The sequence below is a fragment of the Oncorhynchus kisutch genome, linkage group LG26, assembly GCF_002021735.2.
Source record: "Oncorhynchus kisutch isolate 150728-3 linkage group LG26, Okis_V2, whole genome shotgun sequence".
In the NCBI taxonomy this organism is placed as follows: Eukaryota; Metazoa; Chordata; class Actinopteri; order Salmoniformes; family Salmonidae; genus Oncorhynchus; species Oncorhynchus kisutch.
In genome coordinates, this window is record NC_034199.2 from 19791789 (window position 1) to 19818682 (window position 26894).

The 26894-nt window shown below is 45.4% G+C and overlaps 1 protein-coding gene across 7 annotated transcripts in view; it reads right to left on the minus strand.

The window, feature by feature from the left end:
* LOC109871045 (ubiquitin specific peptidase 9 X-linked) overlaps positions 1 to 26894 on the minus strand; it is an 83063-nt gene that overhangs the window by 16327 nt on the left and 39842 nt on the right. For all 7 annotated transcript variants that reach the window (XM_031805936.1, XM_031805940.1, XM_031805939.1 and 4 more), the window contains 19 exons: positions 26650 to 26878; positions 19867 to 19962; positions 19414 to 19625; positions 19040 to 19280; positions 18759 to 18908; positions 18413 to 18533; positions 18029 to 18159; positions 17616 to 17894; positions 17346 to 17471; positions 17029 to 17166; positions 16465 to 16631; positions 15986 to 16094; positions 13954 to 14100; positions 9399 to 9545; positions 8948 to 9155; positions 8415 to 8635; positions 1388 to 1578; positions 902 to 1075; positions 84 to 225 (listed from right to left, as the gene is read on the minus strand). In XM_031805936.1, the coding sequence (XP_031661796.1) occupies positions 84 to 225; positions 902 to 1075; positions 1388 to 1578; positions 8415 to 8635; positions 8948 to 9155; positions 9399 to 9545; positions 13954 to 14100; positions 15986 to 16094; positions 16465 to 16631; positions 17029 to 17166; positions 17346 to 17471; positions 17616 to 17894; positions 18029 to 18159; positions 18413 to 18533; positions 18759 to 18908; positions 19040 to 19280; positions 19414 to 19625; positions 19867 to 19962; positions 26650 to 26878 (3229 nt within the window). The remainder of the gene's footprint in view (positions 1 to 83; positions 226 to 901; positions 1076 to 1387; positions 1579 to 8414; positions 8636 to 8947; positions 9156 to 9398; positions 9546 to 13953; positions 14101 to 15985; positions 16095 to 16464; positions 16632 to 17028; positions 17167 to 17345; positions 17472 to 17615; positions 17895 to 18028; positions 18160 to 18412; positions 18534 to 18758; positions 18909 to 19039; positions 19281 to 19413; positions 19626 to 19866; positions 19963 to 26649; positions 26879 to 26894) is intronic.

Sequence of the window (26894 nt, forward strand, 5' to 3'; positions counted from 1 at the left end):
CCTATAGGAATGTAGCTAGTTAGGAAAAAAGGCTATTGGTCCATTTCAATTGTAAGATCTGATAAGAAAAACATTATTCTCACCTTCTTGTTGCACTTCTCACAGTGGTATGCGTTAGCACCCTCCAGCAGGTCTCCTTTGACGTACTGCTCCATTGAGTCCAACAGGTTCTGGTGGTTCCTGATGTCTACATTCAGAGTGGTGAACGACTCCTCACACTCATACCTGTAGCACACACAATATCCACATTCATTTCAACCAACACTGTATAGTCTCATAAACCCGACTCTAGGCAACAGCAGTGACTCGGGTCTGGTTTCACTCGCTAGGTTTCCATCCAATTGGTGACGGATTTTCATGCAAATATTCACTTGGTGAAGGCCATAGGACTGCAAATGAAAGACTTCAACAATGTCTCTGTCACTAACAAATATAGTAATGGGTGTAACTCCATGGCACACTGGGAAATTATTGGAGGCGTGGATTGTGGGGGCGTTAAATTTAAGTATACCTTAATCATAACCTCTGGTCTCCATCCTGCTATCCACTTTGTATTTTATTGAAGCAGATAAGGTTGTGACATAGGTAGTGACAAAGACATGTTATGCTGGAACATGTCAAGACAGAACATTTGAAAATGGTGAGAGGCAACCTGGATGTTTAGGGAGACTAAACACTGAAGCAGCCTCATATAAAACCACTACTAACAAATCTCTCTCTCTGCAGAAATGGACATCTTCAAATCAATTACCCTGAGATGCGTGAACAATAAGCATTAGTCCATTTTGCCCCTAGACCAGATCTCAAGTCAGTTTCACATTCTCCCCCATAATGGTTGACGTTATGAATTGCCAAGATATCCCTGATCTTAGATATGTTCCTATGGAGGTGTTTGAGTTACCTATGTGGGCACCCCTGGCAGATCTTCTGGTCAGCAAAGGATCCACCCAGCACCTTACTGAGCATGGCTGGGTGACCCAGGGCTTTCAGAGCCTCGTCCAGACTGTCCACTAGAGAGTTGAAGAACTCCAGGGCATCGTGCTGCTCTCGCAGATTCACAGGCTCGCCCCATAACCTATAGGATGGGATGAGGCTTAATCATTAAGGGGTATTGTGTGTAGATTGATGAGGGAAAAAACGACTTCATCCATTTTAGAACAAGGCAGTAACGTAACAAAATGTGGAAAAAGTCAAGGGGTCTGAATACTTTTTGAATGCACTGTACAGTGTACATATTTGACCATTTTGATTAAAAACAAATCACAGTAAGGTACTTAATTGTTACCCAGATTAGAGATGAGAAACACAGCTGCATTGGGCCTTTAAAATACTGGTATGTATGACCCATCTGGTTTTTCCAGGTAATCATTCTCTTCCCTCCACTAACCTGAACTGTTTCCAGAAGCCTCTCGGTATGTAGTACTGCAGTCTGGAGGAGGCCAGGTGGCCAAAGATGACCTGCAGGTGGCGCAGCACCCCGATGTTGTACTCCTTCCTGTCCTCCGATTTACTGAGCGATGGCTTGTCGTCAAACTGGTGGTGGTAGTTAAACACCTCATCTCGCGGGTCCACATTACTCTGTAGGGGAAAATGGACACACAGGGTTAAGCTGGGTCCTGGTCATTAGGACACACAATGGAACAGGTTTTAAACCACATACTCTATTACCGCAACACCCCACATCTTCAGTGCCATAAAAGTGTCTCAGCTAAGGAGCTAATATCAACTGCAGCTACCAATGGAACTAGAGCTCAGCCTTCAACACCATAGTACCCTCTAAGCTCATCATTAAGCTCTGGGCCCTGGGTCTGAACCGCGCCCTGCACAACTGGGTCCTGGACTTCCTGATGGGCCGTCCCCAGGTGGTGAAGGTAGGAAATAACACCTCCACTTCATTGATCCTCAACACTGGGGCCCCACAAGGGTGCGTGCTCAGCCCTCTCCTCTACTCCCTGTTCATCCATGACTGCGTGGCCACGCACACCTCAAACTAAATCATCAAGTTTGCAGACAACACAACAGTAGTAGGCCTGATTACCAACAACAATGAGTCAGCCTACAGGGAGGAGGTGAGGGCCCTGGCGGAGTGGTGCCAGGAAAATAATCTCTCCCTCAAAACAAAAGGAGCTGATCGTGGACTTCAGGAAACAGCAGAAGGAGCACCCCCCTATCCACATCGACAGGACAGCAGTGGAGAAGGTGGAAAGTTAAGTTCCTCAGCGTACACATCACTGACAATCTGAAATGCCGGCAACTGCACTGCCGGCAACCGCAGGGCTGTCTGCCAAACGCATCATCGGGGGCTCACTGCTTGCCCTAAAGGACACCTTCAGCACCCAATGTCACAGGAAGGCCAAAAAGATCAACTACCGGAGCCACGACCTGTTCACCCCACTATCATCCAGAAGGCGAGGTCAGTACAGGTGCATCAAAGCCGGGACAAAGAGACTGAAAAACAGCTTCTATCTCAAGGCCATCAGACTAAAATAGTCATCAATAGCCAGCCTCTACCCAGTACTCTGGTCTGAACTTAGTCACTGTCACTAGCTGGCTACCACCTGGTTACTCAACTCTGCACCTTAGAGGCCGCTGCCCTATGTACATAGACATGGAATAACTGGTCACTTTAATAATGTTTACATACTGTTTTACTCATTTCAAATGTATATACTGTATTCTAGTCTATGCCACTCCGACATTGCTCGTCATACACACATACACACACACACACAGTTGAAGTCAGACGTTTACATACACCTTAGCCAAATTTTTCACAATTCCTGACATTTAATCTTAGTAAAAATTCCATGTCTTAGGTCATTCAGGATCACCACTTCATGTTAAGAATGTGAAATGTCAGAATAATAATAGAGAGAATTATTTATTTCAGCTTTTATTTCCTTCATCACATTCCCAGTGGGTCAGAAGTTTACATACACTCAATTAGTATTTGGTAGGATTGCCTTTAAACTGTTTTGGGTAGCCTTCCACAAGCTTCCCACAATAAGTTGGGTGAATTTTGGCCATTTCTCCTGACAGAGCTGGTGTAACTGTGTCAGGTTTGTAGGCCTCCTTGCTCGCACACGTTTTTTCAGTTCTGCCCACAATTTTTCTATGGGATTGAGGTCAGGGCTTTGTGATGGCCACTCCAATACCTTGACATTGTTGTCCTTATGCCATTTTGCCACAACTTTGGAAGTATGCTTGGGGTCATTGTCCAGTTGGAAGACCCATTTGTGACTAAGCTTTAACTTCCTTACTGATGTCTTGATGTTGCTTCAATATATCCACATCTATTTCCTACCTCATGATGCCATCTATTTTGTGAAGTGCACCAGTCCCTCCTGCAGCAAAGCACCCCCACAACATGATGCTGCCACCCATGTGCTTCACGGTTGGGATGGTGTTCTTCGGGTTGCAAGCCTCCCCCTTTTGCCTCCAAACATAACAATGGTCATTATTGCCAAACTGGTCTGATGAAACAAAAATAGAACTGAGGACATTTCTCCAAAAAGTACGCTCTTTGTCCCCTTGTGCAGTTGCAAACCTTAGTCTGGCTTGTTAATGGCGGCTTTGGAGCAGTGGCTTCTTCCTTGCTGAGCGGCCTTTCAGGTAATGTTGCTGTCGGACTCGTTTTACTGTGGATATAGATACTTGTGTACCTGTTTCCTCCAGCATCTTCACAAGGTCCTCTGCTGTTGTTCTGGGATTGATTTTCACCAAAGTGCATTCACCTCTAGGAGACAGAACGCATCTCCTTCCTGAGCGGTATGACGGCTGCGTGGTCCCATGGTGTTTATACTTGCGTACTATTGTTTGTACAGATGAACGTGGTACCTTCAGGCGTTTGGAAATTGCTCCCAAGGATGAACCAGACTAATATATATATATATATATATATTTATTATATATATATATATATATAATATATATATATATATATATATATATAATATATATATATATATATATATATATATATATATATATATATATATATATATATATATATATATATATATATATATATATATATATATATCTATCTATCTATCTATCTATATATATATATAATAAAATATAAAATAAAAGAGTGTTTGCTTCTCCAGAGGAGAGGACGTACCTTTCAGAAGGGAGAAGAAGGGGATACACCATCTCTTGGGAATGGTCACCGTGGATCCGGATGACCACCCGAAGGGAGCTCTCCAAGGAAGGATTGTGAGGGCGGTGACACACCCGTGATTTATGTAAAAACTATCTCAACAGAGGTAGAAAACCTGCTCCTGACTTGTTTATTCCACCTTTCCGCTTTAGAGGAAAGTAGCCGTGTCCTGTGTCCATGGAGATACCCACTACTAACCCACCGTGAGTCTGTCCATTCTCACCCCGAAAGTAAGGTGTACAGTCAGGACGGGGAAAGTACCCCAGCTGAAGGTGCCATTATTGATCGGGAGAGACTGTCCCCTATATAAGAAGTTTCGGCAGATGACGTTACGCACCTGACAAAGGGGATCAGTTCTCTATTACCCCTCTATTACCCCAAGTCTATCACACGCCAAGAGCCGGGCCACCGGAGGGGTGCAGGAAAGCAGAGGAATAAAAAGACCAAGTCCAAGCTCGAGGTAGTAGCCCTACAAGGAAATGTAGCCTCGTCCTCTGGAGCAGAGGAAGAAATACGGACCCAACACCGCTATTCCAGGAATTGGGTCGTGCAATGAAGGGGTGAAAAACAGGAATTACTAATGGTGCCTAAACCATACAGGGATACTTCCCCTACAGCTAGCCCATTCCCACATCCTAGGAGGACACCTGGCATGGGACAAAACAATCAACAGAATCATGCAGAGGTTCTATTGGGCCCGTGTTACCCGAGATGTGGCCAGGTATTGCAGGACGTGTGATCAATGTCAGCGTACAGCTCCACGGCCACAACTGCGTAATCCTTTGATTCCTCTCCCCATCATAGAGACTCCCTTCGAACGCATAGCTATGGACCTCGTAGGACCCTTACCGAAATCCGCCAGAGGACGAGAGTACATCCTGGTTGTCGTAGATTACGCTACCAAGTTCCCAGAGGCCATACCCTTCGCAACATGTCAAAGGAAATCGCCAAGGAATTGTTCATGCTGTTCTCCCGGCTGGGCCTTCCCAAGATGATCCAAACCGACCAGGGGAACACCGTTTATGTCCTGGTTGATGAAGGACTTCAGTCGGTTATACCAAGTTCAACAGATACGCACCAGCATATTCCACCCGCAGACAGATGGTTTGTGCGAACGCCTGAACAAAACGATTAAAAGCATGTTGAGAAGAGTGGTGTGCAGAGACGGAAAAAACTGGGACATGCTTCTGCCCAACTTAATGTTTGCCCTGCGAGAAGTACCCCAGGCGTCCACTTCGAATTGCTCTACGGCAGGTCATGTCGAGGGATCCTCGACTTAGCCAAGGAGACCTGGGAAGCCCAACCATGCCCATTCCAGTCGACGATAGAACATGTTACCCTGATGAGGGACCGCCTGTCGGCAGTCTGGCCCATAGTACATTTGCATTTGAAAAAGGCACAACAGACTCTAATCATAGGCCGGGTGTCAGCGACACCCAGGGAGTTGACCGTGGGAGAGAAAGTGATGGTACTTGTGCCCACGGCCAAACACAGCTTGCTGGCGCAGTGGAGGGGCCTTACGAGGTAACGGAAAGGGTATCACCGGTCAATTACCTCATCAGCAAACGGACAGGAGGAAGAAGGTCCAACTCTATCATATCAACCTGCTAAAGAAGTACCACGGGAGAGAGGAGGGTGTGGCTTTGATGGCCGTGGAGGACAAGGAAAAAGGAGGCCCTGCTACAGGTGCGCCATGGCCGAACACTCCTGCCAGAGGAGTCGAGACAGCTAGCCATGCTGATTATGCAATTCGGCAGGGTATTCTCGCCCTTAACAGGACAAACAGATGTTCTGTTTCATCATATCCACACTGAACCCGGCAAGAAGGTGCATATCCGGCCTTACGGGATTCCTGAGGCCCGCAGAGTCATCGCAAAGAACGAGGTAAGGGAGATGCTAAGGTCGAGGGTGATCGAGCCATCTACGAGTGAGTGGTCCAGTCCCATAGTCATGGTCCCCAAACCGGACGGCAGTATGGGGCTCTGCAACAACTTTAGGGGTGTAAAAGCCATCTCTACATTCAACGCGTATCCCATGCCCCACGTGGATGAACTCTGAGCGCTTAGGAAAGGCCAAGTTCATCACCACCCTGGATTTGACGAAGGGATATTGGCAAGTGCCGGTGGCTCCGGAGGACCGCCCAAAGACTGCCTTCGCCACATTGGAGGGACTTTTTCAGTATGTGAGGATGCCCTTCTTGCGGCAACTTTTCAACGCCTCATGGATGCCGTTCTACGGCCCCATCAAGAGTATACGGTGGTGTACATAGACGATGTGGTCATCCACAGCAAGGACTGGGATAGCCACCTCCTGCGACAACGGTCGGTGCTCGTGTGCCTGGAGGCTACAGGGCTGACGGCCAATTCCAAAAAATGCTGCCTGGGTCTGTCCGAAGCGGAATACACCGTGGGGAACGGAAAAATACGCCCACAGGCACAAAAGACCAGGGCCATTCGGGACTGGACGCGGCCCCAGACAAAGCAGGATGTTGGAGCCTTCTTGGGGATAAAGGGATATTATTGCCATTTCATCCCTGGGTATTGCCAAACCCCTCACAAACCTCATCAAGAAAAGAGAGCCTGTGCGCTGATCCCGACCTGCATGCTCCTGACTTCTCCCAAGAGTTCATTGCGCAGGTGGAAGCCTCAGATAAGGGGAGCAGAGCCGTCCAAGCTCAGGGTGAAGGCAAAGCAGAGAGGCCTACTCTCTTCATATGTAGGAAGCTCAGTGTTCGGGAACAGAGATATGCTACCATAGAGAAAGAGGCCCTAGCCATTAAGTGGGCCCTCGATTATCTCTGGTACTACTTACTCGGGCGTAGGTTTGCCCTCGTTACTGACCATGCTCCCCTCACGTGGATGGCCGGTAAGAAAAACAATAACAACAGAATAGCCAGATGGTTTCTTGCTTTACAACGGTTCTCTTTCCATGTCATCCACAGGGCTGGATCGAGGAACGGGAATGCGGACGCGCTGTCCCGACGTGACCAAGATGGCGCATCTGGCGCCCAAGCCCTCCAGTACGGTCCTGAGGGGGGAGGTATGTGGATGGACCACCAGAGGGCAGGCTGCTCCCAGGGACAGTAGCCCAGTCCGGCATGGCAGTCAAGGTAATCAGAGGCAATTAAGGACAGCTGAAGGTACTAATGAGATATTCTCTTTCCCCTACAAGAGACAGGAGGGAACCGGCAGAGAGGGGAGAAAGAAAAGTGTTGGCTTCTACAGAGGAGAAGACGTACCTTTCGGAAGGGAGAAGAAAAGGACACCATCTCTTGGGAATGGTCACCACGGATCCGGACGACCACCGAAGGGAGCTCTCTAAGGAAGGATTGTGCGGTTCCACGATACTGCTCTCTACTGCATTACCCGTGATTGTTATAGTTTAAAGATACTCACCTTGTGTTTCTTGTTCTTGTGAAGAAGAAGATTTATGTTCCTCAATAGAGATCTTTGTTCAATTAAGAAAACCTGCTCCTGACTCGTTTATTCCACCTTTCCGCTTAAAAGCAACCTCCAAGTACTTGGTCCGCTCACATATATTTCTTAATTTCATTCTTTTACTTTGAGATGTGTATATTGTTGTGAATTGTTAGATACTCCTGCAATGTTGGAGCTAGGAACATTTTTCACTACACCCACAATAACATCTGATAAATGTGTGTGACCAGTTAAATCTTATTTTAACGAAACATGGATTAACCAACAAACGCAACATCACCATATGACTAAACCCTAGTATTTGCTTTCAGATAATTCTAAATTCCAGGGCCTCCAGAGTGGTGCAGCGGTCTAAGGAACTGCATGGCAGTGCTAGAGGAATCACTACAGACCCGGTCCGATCCCGGGCTGTGTCGCAGCCGGCCACGACCGAGACACCCATGAGGTGGTTCACAATTGCCCCAGCGCCGTTCGGGTAAGGGGAGGGCTTGGCCGGCTGGGATGTCCTTGTCCCATCGTGCTCTTGTGGCGGGCCGGGCTCATGCACGCTGACTTCGGTAGCCAGCTGTACGGTGTTTCCTCCGACACATTGGTGCGGCTGGCTTCCAGGTTAAACGAGCGTTGTGTCATGAAGCAGTGCGGCTTGTCGGGTTGTGTTTCAGAGGAAGCATGGCTCTCGACCTTCGCCTTTCCTGAGTCGGTAACGGGTTCTGCAGCAATGGGACAAGACTAACTACCAACTGGATATCATGAAATAAAATAATATCATTCTATATTCTAAAGTCGTTCCTCGATACTGCTCTCTCCTGCATTACCTCGTTCTCCTGCTTCTCATCACCGGACATGTCATCGTCCACATCAGTGCCGGTGCCCTCGATGGCCAGAATGCCGTTGCGTATGGGCGGGATCATGTAGAGCTGCTGGATGACCGAGTTCATGTAGCAGGTGGCTCCGGCGTTCTTCAGTCCCACAAAGCCTTTAGTGGGCCTCGGTCCCACCGGGGGGAGATACTCCCACTCTGTCAGAGCCTCACAACCTGGGAGATGGGGTGGGGATATCATTTGGACATACACAATAACACAGGTGGATAGGTTCTGTGCCTCACAACCTGAAGGGAAGTAAATCTGGGAGTGAGTTCTTATCACTTTAGATTGTATCACTACATTTAAGCGTAGAGTTGCAGGGATGTGATTGCCCCGAATATAAATTGAGAAGAAAGAATAATGTAATGATGAGATACAGATCAAGAGTAAGTAATACTATTTCTGGCTTTCTGAGATGCAAACATTGATCAGTGAAAGTTAATGGAGAACACAACTCTGTGTAGTTTTCCTCTTAGAGTTCCTACCTAGGTAGTACATATCAGTGAGCGTGTCGACCATCTGCTTTAGATTCCGGACACAGCCCACCGCCAGCGCCACCAGCAGCTCGAAGCCTGCGTTGATAGAGGCGGGGCTGCTACAGACAGGGATGGCTTGCTCCGTGGGGAACTCCCCACTCTTCATGTACTGCAGGTACACGTTCGATGCTGGGAAAATGAAGTCATCTATCAACTCCTGGACAGAGGGGGAGGGAGAGTGAGTTAATACAGGGTAAGAAAGTAACATTTACTGCGTGCGGCACATTTATTACAGCCACATACAGATATGAATGTCACTGCTAAAATTTTAAATATTTATTACCACATAAGATCATTCTAGAAGCTTCTGGTGGGCCAAATCAAATGTTGTCGAGGGCCCCACTAATGTCGGTGAATAAGTAAAAAGATTAAATTCAATACAAAATGGATGCCATCATACCTTGATGAGGTTGGCCCCTCCCTTCTCACAGCCGATGTAGTACTTCTTCTCTGATGTCTGGAAGGCCAGCAGCTCCTTGGTGATCCCGATGTGGCCCTCCAGGATGGTTTCCTCTACGCCCGTCTCCCCTGTCCTCTTTACCTCATCCTGGGACACACACACACACACACACAGTACTAACAACCAGGGTCCTATTCATTAAGCACCGAACAGTACACAACAGAAAAGGACTACATGGACTTGTCCAATAACAAGTGCTTGCTTGATTCCCCTCCCCGTTGATTAACATCTTGTTACGGTGTCCCCTAATGAATACAACCTAGTTCTGACTAGGGCTGTGGCAGTCAAGAAATTTCATCAGCCGGTGACTGTCAAGAAAATAACGGTCGGTCTCACGATAATTGACCGTTAATTAACATACACATTTAGCATCTCCTGGCTTCCATACATAGCCTACAAGTTACTGATGCAGACATTTGGAACATCTACATTTTAAAAAGTATATTAAATCCATGTAATAAAGCTTACACCTTCACAATGAATCCATTATTTATTTTATACACAGGTCTAAAGAAACATGATATGAAGAAAATGTAGTCTATTTCAGAATAACAGAATAGGCTACTCTGAGTTGTCCTTATGTTAGGCCCTGAGCTGGCTATGCCATATGACTGTGGGCTACACTAGTTCATTTACCAGACAAGATCTGGTCAGAATTCCATGGCATTATTTTAGAGTAGAAGAATACAATTGAACAAAGCTGAATCAAACAGTAAGGATATTTTCTCCAAAAGATTTGAGGGAGTGCACACATTTGGCTATTCTGTGTTGAGTGGTTAACAAATAAATAGTTACTCCAATATGCTTAATTTAAAGTTAATGTAACTTTAGTTGCCCTACAAACGTTGGGCTATATGTTCAGATTTGTAATACATTGTATGCTGCATGATGCGACTCTATTGATGATTTGAAAAAAAGTCTCTTGAAAGGCATGAGCTCTGCTTTGTTTTTTTGCGCAGGCTGTACACACTTCATCAGTCTCTCATTCACAATTTGACAAGCACTTGATAATGCTTCGAATTTCCCGGCGTCATTCCCTTTGTTTGGCCGTAATGCACCATAAAAAAATCCATGCCTTTTGTGGCCATTGACCGTTGTGCCCTTCTCGCTGAGTGCTGCACAATTCATGATCTAATCTGGTCTTCTCACAGGCTACAAGGGAAGCCAGACTTGTCTGGGATGCAACTGCACGCGTCCTTATCCAATTCAGAAGATATTAGAAGAACTGTCCACAGCAAAACGAACAGCAAAAACACTAGCCTACGTCAATCTACGATTCCCCACAGTACAAAAGTTGAACTATTCTATTTTGTGCAAGAAATAAATATCCCAGCCTGGGACAGTTGTGGGCTGCGATAGATCCCAAATGAATACAACCAATAGCATCAAAAACACTTTTTTACACAGTGAGGCTGACGCAATAGATCAAAACGTTTAGCTTAAAATGTTGATAAACTATTAGGCCATTTTTTCACATAAGGACGCGTGTAGTTGCGTCCCCGACGTGTCTGGCTTCCCTGTGAGAAAGACCAGATTAGGTCATGAATTGCACAGCACTCAGAGAGAAGGGCACAACAGTCACTGGCCACAAAAGGCATGGATTTTTTTAGGGTGCATTAGGCTATAAGTGTGAATGTTCCATTTAGCGAGAAAACACCATTAATCAAAAGTGACCACAAATGCAATTATCCCCAAACTTAAGGATTGGAAAGCTGCCGCAGTCATCCCCCTCTTCTAAGGTCTTCGAAAGCCAAGTCAACAAACAGGTCACTGACCATCTCGAATCCCACCGTACCTTCTCCGCTGTGCAATCTGGTTTCCGAGCCGGTCACGGGTGCACCTCAGCCACGCTCAAGGTACTAAACGATATCATAACCGCTATCGATAAAAGACAGTACTGTGCAGCCGTCTTCATCGACCTTGCCAAGGCTTTCGACTCTGTCAATCACCATATTCTTATCGGCAGACTCAGTAGCCTTGGTTTTTCTGATGACTGCCTTGCCTGGTTCACCAACTACTTTTCAGACAGAGTTCATTGTGTCAAATCGGAGGGCATGCTGTCCGGTCCTCTGGCAGCCTCTATGGGGGTGCCACTGGGTTCAATACTCGGGCCGACTCTTTTCTCTGTATATATCAATGATGTTGCTCTTGCTGCGGGCGATTCCCTGATCCACCTCTACGCAGACGACACCATTCTGTATACTTCCGGCCCGTCCTTGGACACTGTGCTATCTAACCTCCAAACGAGCTTCAATGCCATACAACACTCCTTCCGTGGCCTCCAACTGCTCTTAAACGCTAGTAAAACCAAATGCATGCTTTTCAACCGTTCGCTGCCTGCACCTGCACGCCCGACTAGCATCACCACCCTGGATGGTTCCGACCTAGAATATGTGGACATCTATAAGTACCTAGGTGTCTGGCTAGACTGTAAACTCTCCTTCCAGACTCATATCAAACATCTCCAATCTAAAATCAAATCTAGAGTCGGCTTTCTATTCCGCAACAAAGCCTCCTTCACTCACGCCGCCAAACTTACCCTAGTAAAACTGACTATCCTACCGATCCTCGACTTTGGCGATGTCATCTACAAAATAGCTTCCAACACTCTACTCAGCAAACTGGATGCAGTTTATCACAGTGCCATCCGTTTCGTTACTAAAGCACCTTATACCACCCACCACTGCGACCTGTATGCTCTAGTCGGCTGGCCCTCGCTACATATTCGTCGCCAGACCCACTGGCTCCAGGTCATCTACAAGTCCATGCTAGGTAAAGGTCCGCCTTATCTCAGTTCACTGGTCACGATGGCAACACCCACCCGTAGCACGCGCTCCAGCAGGTGTATCTCACTGATCATCCCTAAAGCCAACACCTCATTTGGCCGCCTTTCGTTCCAGTTCTCTGCTGCCTGTGACTGGAACGAATTGCAAAAATCGCTGAAGTTGGAGACACTTATCTCCCTCACCAACTTCAAACATCTGCTATCTGAGCAGCTAACCGATCGCTGCAGCTGTACATAGTCTATCGGTAAATAGCCCACCCAATTTTACCTACCTCATCTCCATACTGTTTATATTTATTTACTTTTCTGCTCTTTTGCACACCAATATCTCTACCTGTACATGACCATCTGATCATTTATCACTCCAGTGTTAATCTGCAAAATTTTAATTATTTGCCTACCTCCTCATGCCTTTTGCACACACTGTATATAGACTCTCTTTTTCTTTTTCTACTGTGTTATTGACTTGTTAATTGTTTACTCCATGTGTAACTCTATGTTGTCTGTTCACACTGCTATGCTTTATCTTCGCCAGGTCGCAGTTGCAAATGAGAACTTGTTCTCAACTAGCCTACCTGGTTAAATAAAGGTGAAATAAAAAAATATACAACTTGAAACTCACACGCTGCTTGTAAAGCGGAATAATGTGCTTACATTTTAAGAAGTTATTTGGCCCCTTAAAACATATACATTTTGGGGCGGCAAGTAGCCTAGTGGTTAGAGAGTTGGACTTGTAACTGAAAGGTTGCAAGATCGAATCCCCGAGCTAACAAGGTAAAAATCTGTCATTCTGCCCCTGAACAAGGTAGTTAACCCACTGTTCCTAGGCAGTCATTGAAAATAAGATTTTTTTCTTAACTGACTTGCCTAGTTAAATAAAGGTCAAATTAAAATATAGGCCTATGGGCTAGGCTACAGGAGTTGACTATTTTTCCAAGAATGTGCAAAGGAAAGAAGAATCTCAAATCTATTTTGATTAACACTTTTTTGGATACTACATGATTCCAAGTGTTTTTTCAATGTAGAAAATAGTCAAAATAAGGTGTGCACAGACTTGACTTGTACTGTATGTGTGAAATTTGTTTTGATTTAGAATGGACCATTATCATGCAAACAAGGGCAGGGGAAACACGTCATCTATGCATTTAAATAGCGAATGGAGGATGCTTTCCCCGTGATTCATTTTCATGTCAGCCATGTAGGCTATACTCCTGTTCCTTAATATTAGGAAAGTTGAGAAGTAAATATAGTAGGCCTATAGGAAGCTGATGGGATCCTTTTTTTAACATCACTCTCAGGCCATCACTCGGTTTTATCACGCAATTGCATAGCCTATAGAAATGTTGCGCAACAGGAGCTCATGTGCTCTCATGAAGAGTTTGATTAGATTTTAGATGACATTTGCATTGATGTCAGAGTGATTAGAGGGACAATAGAGCGCTGAGTACCAGGTGGTTAACAGGTTTGGTAGGATATTAATGACCATCAGCAGCATCAGAGCTTGGAGAAGCCTAATTACCGTGACTCAACGGTCACGTGGAATTTGACTGCCTTCATGACTCGTGACCGCCGGTGTGACGGTAATACGGTCACCGTAACAGCCCTAGCTCTGACCAAGGACTAGAACCTCAGCCATGAGCTGCAATTAACTCAACACAAAGCTCAGGGGCATTATTCATGACACAAGATCTGGATGAATCATGGTCATACCCTGATCCTCTTGAGCCAGTCGATTTCATTGTTGAGCAGCACCTCTGCGTTGGGCAGGTTGATGTTGCTGTTGTAGGCATAGTTCAGGAGGTGCCTGAGCAGGGTGAAATAGTCCCCAGCATGCTTGGCCCGCTCCTTAGCGGTGCTCTGGAACACAAACAGAGAGCATGTACATTCACATTAGTACTGTATTACCTGGATCAGCAAGAGATCAATGTTTGAATACCTAATAGGGAATGTTTTTGTTTTTTTTAAAGCTGTTGAAAAGCCATGAAAACCAGTTGACAGCTTACTTAACACTGCCTACTTTAAGCAGTACATGCATACCTTCTCCTTCCTTCCTTGAAATGATCACTGCTCTCTCCTGGCTAGATAGCAGAAATAATATATGATATGATATAATACAAACTTAGCTTATTCTGATTTGGGAGATCAGTGAGAACTTCAACGAAGGCAGGCAGTAAGAGTGCAAGTTCAATGTATTTGAACAGGGCCATGATTGCAGTGAAAGTAATGTAAAACCCCAAAACACTCATGTATGAGAGAGGTGCTGTACGTACCCCCAGCACAGTGAGAGGTGCTGATATGTACCCCCAGCACAGTGAGAGGTGCTGTACGTACCCCCAGCACAGTGAGAGGTGCTGATATGTACCCCCAGCACAGTGAGAGGTGCTGATATGTACCCCCAGCACAGTGAGAGGTGCTGATATGTACCCCCAGCACAGTGAGAGGTGCTGATATGTACCCCCAGCACAGTGAGAGGTGCTGATATGTACCCCCAGCACAGTGAGAGGTGCTGATATGTACCCCCAGCACAGTGAAGTGAAGAGAGAGATGCTGATACGTACCCCCAGCACAGTGAAGAGAAGAGAGAGGTGCTGATGCATACCCCCTGCACAGTGAAGTGAAGAGAGAGGAGCTGATACGTACACCCAGCACAGTGAAGAGAAGAGAGAGGTGCTGATACGTACCACCAGCACAGTGAAGTGAAGAGAGAGGTGCTGATACGTACCACCAGCACAGTGAAGAGAGAAGTGCTGATACGTACCCCCAGCACAGTGAAGAGAAAGGTTCTGATACGTACCCCCAGCACAGTGAAGTGAAGAGAGAGGTGCTGATACGTACCCCCAGCACAGTGAAGAGAAGAGAGAGGTGCTGATACGTACCACCAGCACAGTGAAGAGAGAAGTGCTGATACGTACCCCCAGCACAGTGAAGAGAAAGGTTCTGATACGTACCCCCAGCACAGTGAAGTGAAGAGAGAGGTGCTGATACGTACCCCCAGCACAGTGAAGAGAAAGGTTCTGATACGTACCCCCAGCACAGTGAAGTGAAGAGAGAGGTGCTGATACGTACCCCCAGCACAGTGAAGAGAAGAGTGCTGATACGTACCACCAGCACAGTGAAGAGAGGTGCTGATACGTACCCCCAGCACAGTGAAGTGAAGAGAGTTGCTGATACGTACCCCCAGCACAGTGAAGAGAAGAGAGAGGAGCTGATACGTACCCCCAGCACAGTGAAGAGAGGGGTGCTGATACGTACCCCCAGCACAGTGAAGTGAAGAGAGTTGCTGATACGTACCCCCAGCACAGTGAAGAGAAGAGAGAGGAGCTGATACGTACCCCCAGCACAGTGAAGTGAAGAGAGAGTTGCTGATACGTACCCCCAGCACAGTGAAGAGAAGAGAGAGGTGCTGATACATACCCCCAGCACAGTGAAGTGAGGAGAGTGTTGCTGATACGTACCCCCAGCACAGTGAAGAGAAGAGAGAGGTGCTGATGCATACTCCCAGCACAGTGAAGTGAAAAGAGAGGTGCTGATACGTACCCCCAGCACAGTGAAGAGAAGAGAGAAGAGCTGATACGTACCCCCAGCACAGTGAAGTGAAGAGAGAGTTGCTGATACGTACCCCCAGCACAGTGAAGAGAAGAGAGAGGTGCTGATACATACCCCCAGCACAGTGAAGTGAGGAGAGTGTTGCTGATACGTACCCCCAGCACAGTGAAGTGAGGAGAGTGTTGCTGATACGTACCCCCAGCACAGTGAAGAGGAGGGTGATGAAGAAGAGAAGGGGTCGATGGCCCATGCAACACCTGGTGGCCATGAGGAAGAACTGCTCCTGGGCCATCTGACGAACTGACCTGGAAACAGATCAGAAGACAATTATACTACAGACAAACTAATCCATCAATCCACCAACTGACCTGGGGACAGATATTACCATTACCATAGACACAGACCATCCCACATCTCATCCACTACAAGAAGCAGTTACAACACAGAGACCACTGTGGTACACCAGCAGAAACCAGCCTTGAGGTGTGGCAGGCTGCTCTTCCAGCCTAACATGAAAACATCTACATTTAGGTTATTTAGCAGACGCCATTTAGAAGACTCTCTTATCCAGAGCGACTTACAGTCAAGTGCACATCTGATGCTGATAGACAGGCAAACTAGCGCACACACACACACGTCGTCTCCTTACACAGACACACGGCGGGGGGTACATACTTGCTGTGGCAGTGCATTAGCAGGTCTATGATGAAGGTCTGCCAGGCCTTCTCCTTGCTGAGTGTGTCCAGAGCGGTGGGCAGCAGGGAGAAACACAGGGTCATGATCTCCAGGGCCTCACAACACACCTGCTCATCCTCCTCGTCCGGCTCCTTAGCCGCATTCGTCTGTAGCGGGGGAGGACACACACACCGCTGTGACTTTATAAACACACACTTCTCTGTTTTTCAGGAAGCAGGTGCACACAATTAACCAATTAGTCCCTTCGGCAAGCACCACAGAGAGACACAGAAAGACAGACATTAAACAGACGCTCAACACACACAAAAACAGATCTGTGACTGTATAGGCTAAACAATACACACTAGCCTCATCAAGGTAGAAAATATACTAACAACAAACAATTGTGAACTATTAATAGAAGGAAAATCCATGAGTGTAGTGGCCTACACAACACCCCACTATAGAGCAATGGGATCTGCACAGTCTCCTAAGACTGAGACCAAAATAAAACAGATAATCAATCAATGGACTGATGATCAAAGGATAAGCGGCCATGCGTACCTTCTCGTAGATCTTGCTGATCTCTTCGTTGGAGCTAAAGACTAGCTGTACGGTGCCACAGCCCGACGCCCACACTATCTTCTGCACCGCCCGGATCACACAGATGTCTGGGATGTACTTGGACGCCTGGAAGAAGTTCTGGAAGAGACGAGAGGGAAAAGGAAGGAGAGGGAGGGAACAGTTCAATTAAAGCTGATGATGTCACAGGCATCAACATAGTTGCATACGTACAGTCTGTCCTTCTACCCCATCTCTCCCCACTTCTTTAATTCCCAAGTTCTCTTTCCTCCCTCCCCGTTTCTCTCCCTCCCTCTCACCTCGTCAGAGATCTGCTGAGCCAGGCGTATAGCTACGTTGCGGAGCATACACTCTGAGGCAGGGTTGGGGATGTTTTGCAGGGCACTCTGGAGGACCAGGGCTTGGTCATGAGTGGCCTGGTTGATCTGAAGAAAGAGAGAGAGGATGTTAGCATTAACATGGCAACCACAATCCTAGTTCGACTTCGCATGCACGCATGTGTGTGTGAGTATGTGTGTGTGTGCGCATGTCTCAGTGTACACGCGCTTGTGTGCGTCTAACCAACTAACCGGTGAGACTGGTATGGTCCCCTCAGCATTGGGCTGGCAGGCCTCGGCCACAGCTTTAACGTGTCCGAACCCCACGGCGGTGAGCAGCAGCTTGGCGATCTTCAGAGCGTTGAGGTACGCCCCTCGCCGTGTCTCCATGTCGGCCGAAGGCAGGAAGTTGTTCCGTGTGAGCATGCTCAGTACAAGAGGCAGCCCGCCACTCTTCAGGAAGTTGTACTGGAAGTCGCTGGCATCCTCCCCCAATGTGGCGCTGGCTGGCATGAGTAGGGCATACACCACCTGAGGAAGGGAGGGGGAAAAGAGGTATACAAACACACACAGAGTGGAAGTGGTCAACAGAGAGCAAAGCGTACACCACCCAGTATGGTAATGATGAGACAGTCAGCAGTGATCACAAACAAGAGGAGACCCACCTCTATGAGGTAGAGGACTTGTGATGGCGAGGGGCCAAAGAAGCGCGAGTCCAGTGTGGGGCTGAGGCTGTTCTCTCCCAGCTTGGCATGGTCCAGACACATGGCACGCAGGATCTCCACGGTACTGTTATCTACACAAACCCAATCAACAGGCCATTTACACATCCCACATGTAGGTTTCATTTTAACCATGTTTTGATGCTATAAATCATTTTATTTTACAATTACAACCTTACATTTTGTGTTCTGAACTATACCCATGAGGCATTTATAGTTATATTCAACAAATGAATGGTATACCACTAATTTTAAAGTTAAAAAAAATGGATGTAGGAATTCCAGATTGCCCCTATAAAGTGAGTGAGTGCCAGAGAGAGTGAGTACCTGGAGGCATTAGCTTCATGAGTACCCTGGCTCCATCTCGTAACAGAGGCATGTTAATGCCACAGCCCAGGTCTGCTACCTGCCACAGGAAAGATATGTAGCGCAGGTGGAGAGACATGATCTGGAGACAGAGAGAGGAGCGAACAGACAAGGGGTTAACATTGTTCCATTTACTCATCTGCAGTCATGCATGAGATAGGAGTTGTTCCTACTAGCTTGATGCTTTCCTAGGCAAAGGCAACATGAATTATTTTCTAGGCAAGGACCAAGAGAGCTAGGCACCCTTTCTGATGAGGTGAGAGGTGAAGCGCCACTCCGGGGAAGTTTGTGTGTGTGTGTCGCTCACCACTCCAGGGAGACAGCTCTCCACCTCTGGGTTGGGCCCGTCGCTGAAGTGGTTGCCGTGGTTACCAGGTGAGCCGGTGGAAGAGTCCGAGGAGCTGTCTGGGCTGGACGGCATGTTGGCACTCACCTGGGTCAGCTTGGCTGTGATCAACTACAGACACAACACAACGGGAGAATAGAAGACATCATACAAACCATTTCCTATAAATGACCTATACAAACAAGCTGTAAAGAACCCACCGGTGACATGAGGCTCATCAAAACACAGCTCATCACGCTTACCGTTTTGTCTTTGAGGTTGAGCTGGCCAATCAGCTTTCTGTCATCGGCTGGGTCGACGACATCCCCGCCAATGAAGAGCTCTATCTTGGTGTGCGTGGCGTTGGCCTTGATGCGTGTGAGGATGCCACGGCGCACCGAGCCGATGGTGTCGTTGGTGTGAGACCAGATGTCCAGGTCATCTACCTGACGGCCCTGGTTAGGAAAGCGCACGGTCAACGTGATGTGCTTCCCCCGGAACGCCCTGAGAGGTAGAGAGGAGGGAGAGAAGAGAAAAGAAGAAGAGGGAGCGAGGACAGGTTAGGGTGAAGTGGTTTGGGGGGGAAGAAAAAGGTCAGGACAACAAGCTTAAGCTCAGTGCTTGTAGGCTCCCCTACCTGGACATGGGCAGTATGGTCCTCTCCTCATGGTAGTCGCTGTCACACTCGTTGATGTACTCCTTGAGCACAGTGAGCACGCGGACCATGCGGATGGCTTCCTGCCGGGCCGAGTTGATGCTGTCCTTGTCCCCGTCCAGGACACGCAGCGTATCGTACGATGCCTTCAGACGGTCGAAGCACGACTGGATGAAATCCTCGTGGATCTCTACCTGCATGGGGGACAGGAGGGGTAGTGAGTTCAGGAGAACATCCTGTTTGTCTGGAACTGCAGTGTTCCAATCCATCCCTCAGATAATAGAACCAACATGTACATCAGTGATCCCAGAGAAACGGATTGGAAAACATTGTGACGCTACCGAGGTATCACATATATTTAGGTGGATGATTTAGGTTGATCTAATAGCAGATTGAGCTGTTATTGTTACCGGGACAAAGGGCACCGATGGTTACCTGATTGACTTGTAGTTTTGGTCCGAGGTTGGTGTAGATCTCTTTCAGCAGGTCTATGGCTCGACTGGCGATGTCATCGCTCCCTTGAATTACGACCTGGCAGGAGGAAATAACAGACTGATTCAAAGGACGCCTACGGCTCTCTCCATCAAACAGCCCTGGAGACAACACTGAAGAGACTATGAGTGGTATGACTCATCATCCAGACTAGAGGTTCATTAATAAGCACTCAGCGGCAGCACACAGAAACATAACCAGTCACAACCACTGGCCCTGAGCTGCCCTCACACACTAACATCAGTACATTAACCCAGACTCAAATACGGTCTGTGTGTCTGTGTGTGTGTGTTTGTACCACGCAATGCTTACCAGTCAAACCAATAACATCAGTGAATGAGCTTTACTTAGGATGCAATAAAATGAATTATTCACAACCAAACATTGCATACAAGGAAATCATATGACCACAAATGTAGCCTCGGCCCCTACTGTGTAAACAGATCTAATACCCAAATATACAATAACAACTCCCAAATCAGCTATTCATTGCAAGTGGAAACAAGGTTTACAAATCCCACATCTAAAACAAATGAAGCAAATCATCTAATATGCCCAGAGTGTGAATAACAATGTCAGAATAACACTTGAAGCCAATGCAGGAAATGCAACAGATTCTCCCATTGAGGGATTATTGGACATGTTGGTAACTAAAACAAACAGATAGGCCACTGATGCTAACTAACTGGGTCATATGGTTGAGCCTTATGTTTGGAACATCGAATGGCAGTATCGAATCGCTATACATATAGAGTAGAGGTCGGCCGATTAATTAGGGCCGATTTCAAGTTTTCATAACAATCGGTAATCACCATTTTTGGACACCGATCATGGCCGATTACATTGCACTCCACGAGGAGACTGTGTGGCAGGCTGACTACCTGTTATGCGAGTGCAGCAAGAAGCCAAGGTAAAGTGCTAGCTAGCATTAAACATATCTTATAAAAACAATCAATCTTAACATAATCACTAGTTAATTACACATGGCTGATGATATTACTAGTTTATCTAGCTTGTTCTGCGTTGCATATAATCGATGTGGTGCCTGTTCATTTATCATTGAATCATAGCCTACTCCGCCAAATGGGTGATGTAACAAGAACATTCGCGAAAAAGCACTGCCGTTGCACCAATGTGTACCTAACCATAAACATCAACACCTTTCTTAAAATCAATACACAAGTATATTTATTTAAACCTGCATATTTAGTTAATATTGCCTGCTAACCTGGCTCGTTGCGAACTCTGTGAAGACTATTTCTTCCTAACAAAGACGGCCAACTTCACCAAACGGGGGATGATTTAACAAAAGCACATCTGCGAAAAAAACACAATGGTAGCACGAATGTACCTAACGATAAACATCAATGCCTTTCTTAAACTCAATACACAGAAGTATATATTTTTTAAACCTGCATATTTAGTTAAAAGAAATCCAGGTTAGCAGGCAATATTAAACTAGGGAAATTGTGTCACTTCTCTTGCGTTCATTGCACGCAGAGTCAGGGTATATACACAACAGCTTGGGCCGCCTGGCTCGTTGCGAACTAATTTGCCAGAATTTACGTAATTATGACATAACATTGAAGGTTGTGCAATGGAACAGGAATATTTAGACTTGTGGATGCCATCGTTAGATAAAATACGGAAAGTTTTCTTTTCGAAATGAGAGTTTCCGGATTTGACCATATTAATGACCTAAGGCTCGTATTTCTATGTGTTATTATGTTATAAATAAGTCTATGATTTGATATTTGATAGAGCAGTCTGACTGAGCGGTGGTAGGCAGCAGCAGGCTCGTAAGCATTCATTCAAACAGCACTTTCGTGCATTTACCAGCAGCTCGTCGCTGTGCTTCAAGCATTAAGCGGTTTATGACTTCAAGCCTATCAACTCCCGAGATTAGGCTGGTGTAACTGATGTGAAATGGCTAGCTAGTTAGTGGGGTGCACGCTAATAGCGTTTCAATCAGTGACGTCACTCGCTCTAAGACCTTGAAGTAGTTGTTCCCCCTGCGCTGCAAGGGCTGCGGCTTTTGTGGAGCGATGGGTAAGGATGCTTCGAGGGTGGCTGTTGTCGATGTGTTCCTGGTTCGAACACAGGTAGGGGTGAGGAGAGGGACGGAAGCTATACTGTTACACTGGCAATACTAAAGTGCCTATAAGAACATCCAATAGTCAAAGGTCAATGAAATACAAATGGTATAGAGAGAAATAGTCCTATAATTCCTATTATAACTACAACCTAAAACTTCTTACCTGGGAATGTTAAAAGGAACCACCAGCTTTCATTTGTTCTCATGTTCTGAGCAAGGAACTTAAACGTTAGCTTTCTTACATGGCACATATTGCACTTTTACTTTCTTCTCCAACACTTTGTTTTTGCAATATTTAAAACAAATTGAACATGTTTCATTATTTATTTGAGGCTAAATTGATTGTATTGATGTATTATATTAAGTTAAAATAAAAGTGTTAATTCAGTATTGTTGTAATTGTCATTTACCATTTTTTATTATTATTTTATAAAAAAAAACATTATTATTATATATAAAAAATACACGTATATATATATATCTATATATATATATATATATATATATATACACACATGATTTTTTTTTCTTTTTTTTTTCTTCTTTTTTTTCTTTAAATCGGCCGATAAATCGGTATCGGCTTTTTTTGGTCCTCCAATAATCGGTATTGGCGTTGAAAAATCATAATCGGTCGACCGCTAATATAGAGCATTCGGAAAGTATTCAGACCCCTTCACTTCTTCCACATTATGTTACGTTACAGCCTTGTTCTAAAATGGATACAATTGTTTTTTCCCTCATCAATCTACACTCAATACCTCATAATGACAAAGCAAAAAACATAAAACTGAAATAACACATTTACATAAGTATTCAGACCTTTTACTCAGTACTTTGTTGAAGCACCTTTGGCAGCCTCAAGTCTTCTTGGGTATGATGCTACAGCTCGACGGACAATTCCTTTGACCACATGGCTTGGTTTTTGCTCTGACGTGCACTGTCAACTGTGGGACCTTATATAGACAGGTGTGTGCCTTCCCAAATCATGTCCAATCAATTTATTTTAAAACAGGTGGACTTCAATCAAGTTGTAGAAACATCAAGGATGATCAATGGAAACAGGATGCACAGGAGCTCAATTTCGAGTCTCATAGCAACGGGTCTGAATACTTATGTAAATATTTTTATTTTTATTCTCTATAAACCTGTTTTCGCTTTGTCATTATGGGGTATTGTGTGAAGAACGATGAGGAAAAATACAAATGTAATACATTTTAGAATAAGGCTGTAACGTAACACAATGTTGGAAAAGGGAAAGAGTGAATACTATCCGAATGCACTGTATATACAGTGCCAGTCAAAAATGTGGTGACACCTACTCATTCAAGGGTTTTTCTTTATTTTTACTACATTGTAGAATAATAGTGAAGACATCAAAACGATGAAATAACACACATGGAATCATGTAATAACCAAAAAAGTGTTAAACAAATCAAAGTATAGTTTAGATTTGAAATTCTTCAAAGTAGCCACCCTTTGCCTTGATGACAGGTAGTCACCTGGAATTAATTTCAATTAACAGGTGTGCCTTCTTAAAATTGTATTTGTGGAATTTCTTTCCTCCTTAATGCGTTTCAACCAATCAGTTGTGTTCTGACAAGGTAGGGGTGGTATACAAAAGATAGCCCTATTTGGTAAAAGACCAAGTCCATTTTATGGTAAGAACAGCTCAAATAACTAAAGAGAAACGACAGTCCATCATTACTTTAAGACATGAAGGTCAGTCAATACAAAAATATTTCAAGAACGTTGAAAGTTTCTTCAAGTGCAGTCGCAAAAACCATCAAGCACTATAATGAAACTGGCTCTCATGTGGACTGCCACAGAAAAGGAAAACCCAGAGTTACCTCTGCTGCAGAGGATAAGTTCATTAGAGTTACCTGCACCTCAGATTGCAGCCCAAATAAATGCTTTACAGAGTTCAAGTAACAGGCACATTAACTGTTCAGAGGAGACTGTGTGAATCAGGCCTTGATGGTCAAATTGCTGCAAAGAAACCTCTACTAAAGGACACTAATAATAAGAAGAGACTTGCTTGGGCCAAGAAACATGAGGAATGGACATTAAACCGGTAGAAATCTGTCCTTTGGTTTGATGAGTCCAAATGTGAGACTTTTGGATCCAACCGCCATGTCTTTGTGAGACGCAGAGTGGGTGAACGGATGATCTCTGAATGTGTGGTTCCTACCATGAAGCATGGAGGAGGTGGTGTGATGGTGTAGGGGTGCTTTGCTGGTGACACTGTCTGTGATTTATTTAGAATTCAAGGCACAGAACCAGCGAGCCTACCACATCATTCTGCAGTGATACGCCATCCCATCTGGGACTAGCATTTGTTTTTCAACAGGAAAATGACCCAACAGACCTCCAGGCTGTGTAAGGGCTATTTAACCAAGAAAGGAGAGTGATGGAGTGCTGCATCAGATGGCCTGGCCCCCACAACCACCCGACCTCTACCCAAATGAGATGGTTTGCAATGAATTGGACCGCAGAGTGAAGGAAAAGCAGCCAACAAGTGCTCAGCATATGTGGGAACTCCTTCAAGACTGTTGGAAAAGCATTCCAGGTGAAGCTGGTTGAGAGAATACCAAGAGTGTGCAAAGCTGTCATCAAGGCAAAGGGCGGTTACTTTGAAGAATCTAAAATCTTAAATATACTTTGATTTGTTGAACACTTTTTGGGTTACTACATGATTCCATATGTGTTATTTCATAGTTTTGATGTCTTCACTATTATTCTACAATGTAGAAAATAGTACAAATAAATAAAAACCCTTGAATGAGTAGGTGTCCAAACTTTTGACTTGTACTGTGTGTGTGTGTGAGATAAATATATACAGTGCCTTGCGAAAGTATTCGGCCCCCTTGAACTTTGCGACCTTTTGCCACATTTCAGGCTTCAAACATAAAGATATAAAACTGTATTTTTTTGTGAAGAATCAACAACAAGTGGGATACAATCATGAAGTGGAACGACATTTATTGGATATTTCAAACTTTTTTAACAAATCAAAAACTGAAAAATTGGGCGTGCAAAATTATTCAGCCCCTTTACTTTCAGTGCAGCAAACTCTCTCCAGAAGTTCAGTGAGGATCTCTGAATGATCCAATGTTGACCTAAATGACTAATGATGATAAATACAATCCACCTGTGTGTAATCAAGTCTCCGTATAAATGCACCTGCACTGGGATAGTCTCAGAGGTCCGTTAAAAGCGCAGAGAGCATCATGAAGAACAAGGAACACACCAGGCAGGTCCGAGATACTGTTGTGAAGAAGTTTAAAGCCGGATTTGGATACAAAAAGATTTCCCAAGCTTTAAACATCCCAAGGAGCACTGTGCAAGCGATAATATTGAAATGGAAGGAGTATCAGACCACTGCAAATCTACCAAGACCTGGCCGTCCCTCTAAACTTTCAGCTCATACAAGGAGAAGACTGATCAGAGATGCAGCCAAGAGGCCCATGATCACTCTGGATGAACTGCAGAGATCTACAGCTGAGGTGGGAGACTCTGTCCATAGGACAACAATCAGTCGTATATTGCACAAATCTGGCCTTTATGGAAGAGTGGCAAGAAGAAAGCCATTTCTTAAAGATATCCATAAAAAGTGTTGTTTAAAGTTTGCCACAAGCCACCTGGGAGACACACCAAACATGTGGAAGAAGGTGCTCTGGTCAGATGAAACCAAAATTGAACGTTTTGGCAACAATGCAAAACGTTATGTTTGGCGTAAAAGCAACACAGCTCATCACCCTGAACACACCATCTCCGCTGTCAAACATGGTGGTGGCATCATCATGGTTTGGGCCTGCTTTTCTTCAGCAGGGACAGGGAAGATGGTTAAAATTGATGGGAAGATGGATGGAGCCAAATACAGGACCATTCTGGAAGAAAACCTGATGGAGTCTGCAAAAGACCTGAGACTGGGACGGAGATTTGTCTTCCAACAAGACAATGATCCAAAACATAAAGCAAAATCTACAATGGAATGGTTCAAAAATAAACATATCCAGGTGTTAGAATGGCCAAGTCAAAGTCCAGACCTGAATCCAATCGAGAATCTGTGGAAAGAACTGAAAACTGCTGTTCACAAATGCTCTCCATCCAACCTCACTGAGCTCGAGCTGTTTTGCAAGGAGGAATGGGAAAAAAATTCAGTCTCTCGATGTGCAAAACTGATAGAGACATACCCCAAGCGACTTACAGCTGTAATCGCAGCAAAAGGTGGCGCTACAAAGTATTAACTTAAGGGGGCTGAATAATTTTGCACGCCCAATTTTTCCGTTTTTGATTTGTTAAAAAAGTTTGAAATATCCAATAAATGTCGTTCCACTTCATGATTGTGTCCCACTTGTTGTTGATTCTTCACAAAAAAATACAGTTTTATATCTTTATGTTTGAAGCCTGAAATGTGGCAAAAGGTCGCAAAGTTCAAGGGGGCAGAAAACTTTCACAAGGCACTGTATATACACACACACACACACACACACACAATTGTGTGAATCGCAATACATATCGTATCAACACCTAAGTATCGTGATAATATCAACATTGAGGTCCCTGCCAATTCCCAGCCCTACTTACGAGTAACAACAGCTGTCTGTTATAGTGAAAAGCTAATAACTCACCCTCCAGAGGTAGTCCAGTCCTATGAGCTCCAGGTCGTCCATCATGTAGGCCCTGCGTTTGGCCACCAGCTTTCCCTCCCGACAGTTGACAGCCTTGAAGAACCTCTCGAAGCACTTCATGCCGTTCTCTGTGAGCAGAGATGGGTCCAGCTGGAGGACGTTGTTCTCAAAGAAGTCCTTGTTAATGTCTGGGTCCAGGTCTGGCTCATCTCCCATCAGCTTGGAGTACCTGGGGATGAACAACA